Genomic DNA, 10020 nt, shown 5'->3' on the forward strand with positions numbered 1-10020 from the left:
AGCCCAACCTAATCCATATGTTTTTAACATACCTGATCTACTCACAATTTGTCCATGCACTCCTGTAGCTGGCCGGTATCATGGTTTCATCTGGAGGGATGAACATGACCAAGTTCAGCTATGGATGCTCTCCTGGGAGGCTGGCCTCTCTGGGCAACATGTCCAAGCCCTGATGGGCATTGCCAGATTGCCCAAGTTGGCTTTAAAACCCAAATGTACAACTTATCTTTTGGTCTTAGGACCTAACTCTAATGCTTTCTTTTCTTGCCGTGTTTTTTTGTTTGTTTGTTTGTTTGTGGTGGTTGTTGTTTTGTGAGATAACGTCTCGCTCTGTCGCCCAGGCTGGAGTGCAGTGGCACAATCTCAGCTCACTGCAACCTCCGCTTCCCAGGTTCAAGCGATTCTCCTGCCTCAGCCTCTCAAGTAGCTGGGACTACAGGCGCATGCCACCACGCCCAGCTAATTTTTGTATTTTTAAGAGAGATGGGGTTTCGCCATGTTGGCCAGGCTGGTCTCAAACTCCTGGGCTCAAGCGATTCTCCCGCCTCAGCCTCCCAAAGTTCTGGGATTACAGGCGTGAGCCACTGAGCCCGGCCTCTTGCCATGTTGCATTCCTGCTGTTACGTGGTAGACGGTGTGGGAGGCTTGGGTGTGAAGTTATAGCAGCCAGGGTGGGTGGTGGTAGTGGTGGTTGCCAGGGCACAGGCTCTATGCATTCTCAGTCATCGGAGCTGGACACAGAGGGTGGGACTGAGGCTCAGGACACACGCCTGGGATGACCACACTCCTATTATGTACTCATTATTTAATCTGCCTCTTACCTTTGGGCCATTTGGCTTTTGAATCCTTCACTATGCCTAAGCCAACAAGGTGGTAAGTGATATCTCTCTCCTAATCAGCTGTACCTCCTCCACCCACTAACTAGCAAACCATGGGTTAGGGGTAACAGAAGTAAAAAGAGGCTTAGCTCTCCGGAGGTGTTTGCCCATGTATAAGTATGCTCATGTATAAGTAGAGGTTGGGCAGGTTTAGGGGCCAACGGATGCCAAAAGTCTCCTGGGCAGGAAGAACTGGAAGACAAACTTGTTCTTTCTCCCTTTCTCTCCCTCCTCCAGCTGGCCTCAACAACAGCCCGATATGAGAAAGAAGAGATGGACAATTTATTCCACATCACTCAAGCTCAATTAAGGCAAGGAGAAAGCAGAGGAGTGCAAAGCTGGCCCGACGACCCCCTTTCTCACTCCTTGCAATGATGAGGACCAACCTATTCAAGGGCTGAGGGGAAGATGAGGAGACTGGGTCAGATGAATGGACAGAACTTGGTGCCAGGAGTTCAGAAAAGGTCACAGGTGTGTATCCTTCTGCTCAGGATCCAGGACTCCCTCCTGGATGATGGGGGTGTCTGTGATCATCTGCACACTTGGAGATTCTTCTACTGAGCTGAAACTGCTGCTGCAGGACACGGCACCACTGGGGAGGCTCAGAATCAGACTCCAGAAAAGTTTACGGTTGAAGTAGCAAAGGATCGCTGGCAAAGGACAGGGACAGGGGAGAGGAACGTTGTCAGTGGGAGGTAAAGTGACAAGCAGGGTGAGGCCTAAGGGAAGATAAGACCCTAAGAATCTAACCCTGGGGATTGCCACACTCTTCCCTCCACACTTTCCCTGCCCTCACCCACCCATGTCCCTTCCTTCCCCCAGGGCCCTCTGGTCACTCACCACAGGTGACATATAGGACAAACACCAGCCAACCAATGAAATAGCTCCAGCCAATGAGGATGGATACATTCCTCTCCACCTTGAAGATCCAGATGTTAATAGGGAACAGCATGAGGGTGGAGAAGATGAAGGTGACTAGGAGACAGGAAGCAGAGCGGTCTCATTGTCATGCAAGAGTCCCCTGGTGGGAGGTTGAGGGGGGTTCTTCCTCATCTGCTATGCTATGGCCACAAACCACATCACCACGCACAGGGTGGCCAGACCCTGAGGTTCCAGGAGTCAACCCCTCCACTTCTACCTCTCCTATGACCAGGAAATGATGTAACTCAGTTCTCAGTTCTGTTCTCCCACCTCCCACAAAACACCCACACCGCCCCCAAAGAAAATGGAGAGGGCCATGCATGGTGGCTCACACCTGTAATCCCAGCACTCTGGGAGGCCAAGGCAGGTGGATCACCTGAGATCAGGAATTCAAGACCAGCCTGGCCAACATGGGAAACGATGTCTCTACTAAAAATACAAAAATTAACTGGGTGCGATGGCGGGCGCCTGTAATCTCACCTACTCGAGAGGCTGAGGCAGGAGAATCGCTTGAACCCAGGAGACAGAGGTTGCAGTGAGCTGAGATAGTGCAGTGCCATTGCACTACAGCCTGGGCGACAGACCAAAACTCCATCTCGAAAAATAAAAAAGATCCTTCTAGACTTATAACTAGACTAAAAGAAAATAAATAAATAAAATAATCAAGTAAAAGATAAATCTATTAAGTTGAATATTATAATAAGGAAAGTTTGTTACATATTATAAACGTAAAAGTTTTAATAATATATATTAAATGATAAAAATATAAACATGTGCCATGTACTGATATTTTGGCCAATGACGGACCACATGTACAACAGTGATCCCATAAGATTAATGGAGCAAATATAGAAACCTGATATCTGGCACTTGATACTGGCATTGCAGATAAAGTAGGGGGAATGATTGATATTCAGTAACGATGCTGACAGATATAGTTTTCCATATGAAATAATACATATAAATAAAAGTATACGTACCATCTAGGTTTATGTAAGTATACTCTGTGATGTTCACGCAACAAAATCACCCAACAATACATTTCTCAGAATGTATCCCTAGCATTAGTCGAAACATGAATATAATTTAAATAATGTAAAATTGTTTTTGAAGAATGAGTACAACTATGTCAAAATCATTCAAAACTTGTTCAACCAAAAATAAAAAGTCCTGGCAAGGCGTGGTGGCTCACACCTGTAATCCCAGCTACTTGGGAGGCTGAAGCAGGAGAATCGCTTGAACCCGGGAGGTGAAGGTTGCAATGAGTCAAGACTGCACCACTGCACTCCACCCTGGGTGATAGAGCAAGACTCTGTCTCAGATAAATAAGTAAATAAATAAATAAAAATTAAAAACCTGGCTGTCTTTGAGTAGCTCTATAGCAAGGCGCCTACATGAGTTTTGGAGCCAGACACACCTGCATTGCAATTCCAAATCTGCCATATTAGGTTGATCCATATGAAATTGCTCCTTTTGTAGGTGAAAAGCAGTCAAATATTAGCATGTCATTTGGTTCAATCTAATATCTTTATGACCCTGAGCAAGGTACTTAATCTCTCTGAGTCCCAATGTTCTCATCTGTAAAATAGGGACAATTATCCCTATCTCTTAGGGTGGACTGAGGACTGAATTGAACCAATGGAGTAAATGTACAATAAATGATAGCTTTTGTTTCCCCAAATTTATTATAAGGACAAAATACTTTCATAATGGAAGAAAATAAGAGCTGTGTGATTTTTTCACGCTAAGGAGAGTGAAAAATTGGAAATAAGGGTCGAAAGCTCTGGCTTTCCCCAGGAGCTGAGAAAGAACACCCAATTCCTGAGGGGTGAGGGAAGAGTATAACCAGAGACTAACAAGAATAAGAGACAGGCTGAGCGGGTGACTCACACCTATAATCCCAGCACTTTGGAAGGCTGAGGTGGGAGCATCACGAGGTCAGGAGTTCGAGACCAGCCTGGCCAACATGGTGAAACTCCGTCTCTACTAAAAATACAAAAATTAGCCAGGTATGGCAGCACGTGCCTGTAGTCCCAGCTACTCAGGAAGCTAAGAACCAGGTGTGGTGGCCAGGGCCTATAGTCTGAGCTTCTCAGGAAGTTAAAGCAGGAGGATCCCTTGAGCCCAGAAGTTTGAGGCTGCAGCGAGTTATGACTGCACCACTGCACTCCAGCCTGGGTGACAGAGTGAGACCCTGTTTCTAAAAACATCAACAAAACAAACAAATAAACAAGAATAAGGAATGAAGCAGCTGCAAGAATTCAGGGAGGGAAGGAAGACAGAAGCCAAATGTGGCAAAAGGAAAATGGTCCAGAAATGCAAGGCTGGAGGCAGAAGGAAAGGAGAGCGTGTGGGATCAGGGCCTGAGAGGGAACATTGCAAGAAGTCCTCTCAAAGCTCTGGGAAGGCAAGCCTAAGGAAACCCCCATAATGAGTGATTCCCTTGTGCTAAGAGTCCATGTCCCTCACAACTTTTTTTTCTTTTCTTTTCAGACGGAGTTTCGCTCTTGCTGCCCAGGCTGGAGTGCAACGGCACGATCTCCACTCACCGCAACCTCCGCCTCCAGGGTTCAAGCAATTCTCCTGCCTCAACCTCCTGAGTAGCTGAGATTACAGGCATGTGCTGCCACCACACCCAGATAATTTTTTGTATTTTTAGTAGAGATGGGTTTTCACCGTGCTAGCCAGGATGGTCTCGATCTTCCAACCTCAGGTGATCTCCCACCTTGGCCTCCCAAAGTGCTGGGACTATAGGCATGAGCCACCTCTCCAGGCCCAATTTTTATTTTATTTTATTTTGTTTATTTATTTTTTTAGAGATAGATGTCTCACTAAGTTGCGCAGGCTGCTGGACTCAAACTCCTGGGCCCAAGCAATGCTTTTGCCTCAGCCTCCTGGGTAGCTGAGACTACGGGTGTGCAGCACCATGCCCAGCTCTCTCACAGCGTTCTTAGAAGCACAGATTTGGCTCTGAGTTTTATCAAAAGCAGTGACATTTTCCATTGCACCAACCAAATCTATTTAGCCAGGCCATGGGATGAGAAATGATCATTGGAGGTCTCAGTGTCAGTGGAACCGTCTTGCAAGCCAAAAAGTAAAGATGACCAGAGAGAGGGAACAAGAACACATCCAGGGTGCAGATGTAGAGGCCAAGATGGGCTGGAGGCCTGGGCTGGGATGCAGGGTGATGGGGCTCACCTTTCCCATTCTCTAAGTCGGAACAGCTCCTGGATTTGCAGGAGTACAGGAGTCCCAGGGACACGATGTGGGCTGATGTGTAGATTCTGTTGCTGACATCTTCAGGCCAACGCTCGTAGAAGCAGCTCCTAGAGAGGCATAGCCATTTCTTGGAGAAGGCCATGACCAACAGTAGGATAAAGGCAACCAGGCTGAGCTCAGAAGCCAACACCTGGGCCATCCAGTGGAAACTGCGTGTGATTCTCCATCGAAAGGGCAGCAGAGAGTTCCAGCGCTGGTTTGAGGATCTGCTACTGCTGAGGGAGAGGGTGGAGGACGGCAGTCTCCCATCTCGTCCCAGCGCACCTCTGCCCCAGCCTGCCTCCCTGCTCTTCCTTTCCTTTCCAGGTCTCTGATGTTGGTCTTTTCCTCCTTCTGACCTAGGGAACTCATTCCTAGAGTCCCCTGCATCCATCTTGAGCATCACTTCTCCCACTATCTCCCCCTTCCCTTCCAGGCTAAGTCGTCTCTCATCTTTTAGATATTTTCATCAGCTGCCACCATGGAGCCTGGGGTCTGAGAAAGAATGAGGGAGTCTAATAAGAGACCTAAGAGACTCTTGATCCAAGAGAAGGCCCCAACCCATTCAGCAGTACAGGTCTCCTTCTCCTAACTGCCACGGAATTTTCCTGGGGCACAGTGAGATGGGGCAGGGGGACCAAGGTTTCAGCTTTTTTTCTGAGACTGAGTCATGCTCTATTGCCCAGGTTGGAGCACAATGGCTCACTCAACCTCCGCCTGCCTCCCAGATTCAAGCAATTCTAATGTCTCAGCCTCCCAAGTAGTTGGGATTACAGGCACACACCATCATGCCCGGCTAATTTTTGTATTTTTAGTAGAGACAGGGTTTCATTATGTGGGCCAGGCTGGTCTCAAACTCCTGATCTCAGGTGATCCATCCGCCTCGGCCCCCCAGAGTGCTGGGATTACAGGTGTGAGCCACTGTGCCTGGCTTTTGTTTTTTGTTTGTTTGTTTGTTTGTTTGTTTGTTTGTTTTTAAAGAGAGACAGGGTCTCGCTCTGTTGCCCAGGCTGGAGTGCAGTGGGACAACCTTGGCTCACTGCAACCTTGAACTCCTAGGTTCAAGTGATTCTCCCACCCCAGCCTCCTGAGTAGCTGGGACTGTAAGATTGTGCCACCATGCCTGGCTAATTTTTCAATTGTTTGTAGAGATGGGGTCTTGATATTTTGCCCAGGCAGGTCTCAAACTCCCGGCCTCATGAGATCCTCCCCACTTGGCCTCCCAAAGCATTGAGATTACAGGCGTGAGCCACCATGCCTGGCCCATGGCTTCAACTCTAATTCCTTTTTTATTATTATTATTTTTGAGACAGAGTCTCGTTCTGTGGCCAGGCTGGAGTGCAGTGGTGCAATCTTGGCTCACTGCAACCTCCACCTCCCAGGTTCAAGCAATTCTCCTGCCTCAGCCTCTCGAGTAGCTGGGACTTCAGGCGTACACCACCACGCCCAGCTAATTTCTGTATTTTTAGTAGAGACAGGGTTTCACCATGTTGGCCAGGATGATCTCAATCTCTTGACCTCATGATCCTCCTGCCTCAGCCTCCCAAAGTGCTGGGATTACAGGTGTGAGCCACCACACCCAATCAGCTCTAACTCTGGAAATCCTTCTCCTCAGGCCACAGCTCAGAACTGTGGATCTGATACCTCCCTCCAGCTTCTGCCTCCCTTTACATATGAGCAGTGGTCTGTGAGAGGCCCTCCTGTGGTTTGAGATGGTGAATTTGTCCTCACCAAACCTCATGCTGACATTTGCTCCCCAGTGTGGTAGTGTTGGGAGGTGAGAGGCCTAGTGGGTGGTGTTTGGGTCATGGGGGCAGATGCCTGGTGAACAGATGAACACCTTCCCTGAGATCTCATTCTATTATTTCCCCACAATAGCTGGTTGTTTAAAAGAACCTGGCACTGTTACCAAGCCAGAGGGCTCACTGCCTGATGTGCATAGCAGCCAATATTCCCAATACTAGGGCACTAGGTTTTAAGAAAAGAAAAGCTTTATTGTGAGTTGACCCACAAGGATACAGGAATCCAGCTCAGATCTGTCTCCCTTCACTGGCCTTCAGACGGTACTTTTATTAGAAAAGTTTCAGGGGGTGGATTCTGGGATTAGCGGGTGATTGGTGGAAAGAAAAGAGAAGTCTAGAAAGTCCTTGACCATGTGCACTTATCTCTTCATGCTTCTTCATGGGTTGCATGGGCAACTTTGTGGCATTAGTATGAAACTTCAGGTGGAAATTCAGGCTGTGACATCAGCAAGCTCGTTCTGTGCAGATTGCAGTCAGCCATATTGGTTCCAACTGATTTCAGCCAGTTCTGTTATAAGCCAAGGGAGTTTCAGCATTTCAGCAAGCTGTTTCTCAGCTGCCATCCTGTAAACTGAAAAATGTCTGTTAATCACTGGTTTACTTAACTCTTTGGGGCACAGTTTCAGCTCCTCCCTTACCTTGTGATCTCTGCACAAGCCAGGTCCCCTTCGCCCTCCATCCTAAGTGGAAGCAGCCTGACATTCTCACCAGATGCCCAATCTTGAACTTTCCAGCCATCATAATTGTGAGCCAAATAATCCCTTTTTTCTTTATAAATTATTCAGCCTCAGATATTCTGTTATAGCAACACAAAATGGACTAGGACAGTCTCCTCTTCCTATTTCCTCTGCCCTAACCCCAACCCCAAATACTCACTGATGGGGCAGGGGGAGGGAGCAGGAGCTTGTCCCCAGGAAAATATCCTCCCTCCAGTGTTCTTTGGAAATGTCTTGCAAAGATGTCATCAAGCTTCCCACTGCTTTCCCCAACGCCTTCACCTCCCTCCCATCTCTCTACTCACTGCTAATCAATCACCACCATTCCTTCCCTCTTCTTTTGACTTTTCATTTTCCTTTCTTTTTTTTTTCTCAGCACCAGAAAGAGGAGGGTGTAGGATGAAAATGGGGCCTGGGGGTGTCATGCCATCTGAGAAGATTATTATTATTATTATTTTGAGACAGAGTCATGCTCCATCACCCAGGTCAGAGGGAGTCTCTGTCTCAGAAACAAACAAACAAAACATAGGCTTTGGGGTCCAGCAGACAAAGGTATGAAAAGTGGGTCTTCCTCTTTTTTTTCTTTTTTTTTTTTGAGATGGGGTTTTGCTCTTGTTGCCCAGGCTGGAGTGCAATGGCATGATCTCAGTTGGCTCATTACAACCTCCACCTCCGGGGTTCAAGCGATTCTCCCAAGTAGCTGGGATTACAGGCATGTTCCACCATGCCCAGCTAATTATTTGTATTTAGTACAGACGAGATTTCACCATGTCAGGCGGGTCTCAAACTCCTGTCCTCAGATGATCCATATGCCTCGGCCTCCCAAAGTGCTGGGATTACAGGTGTGTCCACCATGCCCAGCCGGGTCTTCCTTTTAATAGCCCTGTGAACCTGGATGTCATATCCTTATGCCTCAGTTTACTCATCTGTAACATAGGAACAATATTTTTTCTCATGGACTTGGTAAGAGTGCTGAATGAGATGATGAACAAAAAGCACTCACTAGTTCATAGTAAATTCCCAGTAACTGGTAATTATATTGTTAAATTATCATTTTAATTGTTTTTACAGTCTTATACTAGCAAACAGGGAAGGAGAAAACATGCGGAACATGCAGGAGATAATTCCTGGCAGGATCCTTGCTAGTCAGTGGCATCTGCAAATCATGGAACAGAATCCAAATTAACTCTCCTTGTAAGCAAAAGGAGAGTTAACTATGAATCCCGATGTCACATGTGCAGTGGGACCTCGGGAACGGTTGGAAGTGGAAATTCAAACCCTGTAAGGGTGCTTCCTCTGGCTTTGGTCTCTGCTCCTCCCTGGGCATCTTGCTCTGTCTCTGCAGACCAGCCTCTTCCTCTGCTCTGGTCCACATGGTGGGAAATGTGGTCTTCACACTCCAAGCTGTGCATCAGACACCCCCAGCTGCCGGAGAGAAGACCTATCTGTCCCAAGTCCAAACATTCTCTGGCCTTACCAGGGATGAGTGTCATCCTTTTTTTTTTTTTTTTTTTTTTTTTTTGGAGACAGAGTTTCACTCTTGTTGCCCAGGCTGGAGTGCAATGGCACAGTCTCTGCTCACCGCAACCTCCCTGGTTCAAGCGATTCTCCTGCCTCAGCCTCCCGAATAGCTGGGATTACAGGCATGCACCACTACACTTGGCTAATTTTGTATTTATAATAGAGACAGGGTTTCTCCACGTTTGTCAGACTGGTCTTGAACTCCTGACCTCAGGTGATCTGCCCACCTCGGCCTCCCAAAGTGCTGGGATTACAGGCATGAGCCACTGAGCCCGGCCTGAGAGTCACCCTTAGAATAAGCAGCCACACTCGGGGCACTGGGTCAGAAGACAGAATCTTGAAGACGGGAGAAAGAGGGGAAAGCATGCTGGGAGAGGAGGTGGTGGGCCTGCTGGGAATGTCATTTACACAGAGCCAGCGTCATCAGGATTGGGCTTCCTCCCTCAAACCCTCTTTAGTTTTTCAGCTTTTCCTGGAGTTTCTAAGGGTTTTTAATAATAAGCAATTCTCACAGCAACACACAACATGGAAGAATCTCGGAAACAGAATGTTTCCTGAAAAATGTGACCCCCAGAAGACTACACTGTACATAAGATGCCATTTTTATAGAGCTCATAACCAAGCTCAACAAACAAAGCATTGTTTAAGCTTACGTAAGCTTATGATTGTATGGTAGTTTTTAAAAAGCAGAGGCACAGTAAACACAAAATATTATATGATGGTTACTTCTCAGGAAGGCAGAGGAATGGGATGAGGAGTGTTACACAGGCACGTACACATTATTATTATTTATTTATTTTTGAGAGGAGTCTCATTCTGTCTGTCATCCAGGCTGGAGTGCAGTGGCGCGATCTCAGCTCACTGCAACATCCGCCTCCCGGGTTCAAGCGATTCTCCTGCCTCAGCCTCCTGAGTATCTGGGAT

General features: G+C 47.3%; 1 protein-coding gene across 2 annotated transcripts; it reads right to left on the reverse strand.

Annotated features, from left to right (window-relative positions):
• Positions 1–1138: 1138 nt before the first annotated feature.
• ODF4 (outer dense fiber of sperm tails 4) lies at positions 1139–5656 on the reverse strand. 2 transcript variants are annotated; one of them, XM_021674736.2, is made up of 3 exons: positions 5343–5656; positions 1719–1853; positions 1139–1528 (listed from the first exon to the last, which is right to left on the reverse strand). In XM_021674736.2, the coding sequence occupies exons 1-3, from the start codon at positions 5458–5460 to the stop codon at positions 1344–1346; spliced, it is 438 nt and encodes a 145-aa protein (XP_021530411.2). In that variant the 5' UTR covers positions 5461–5656; the 3' UTR covers positions 1139–1343. The 2 variants fall into 2 exon arrangements, with proteins under 2 accessions (XP_021530411.2, XP_012312819.2); XM_012457396.2 differs by having other exon boundaries at positions 4998–5656.
• Positions 5657–10020: the final 4364 nt, after the last annotated feature.

Source organism: Aotus nancymaae, unplaced genomic scaffold (assembly GCF_030222135.1).
Source record: "Aotus nancymaae isolate 86718 unplaced genomic scaffold, 86718_ANA_hifiasm-v0.15.2.pri h1tg000018l, whole genome shotgun sequence".
In the NCBI taxonomy this organism is placed as follows: domain Eukaryota; kingdom Metazoa; phylum Chordata; class Mammalia; order Primates; family Aotidae; genus Aotus; species Aotus nancymaae.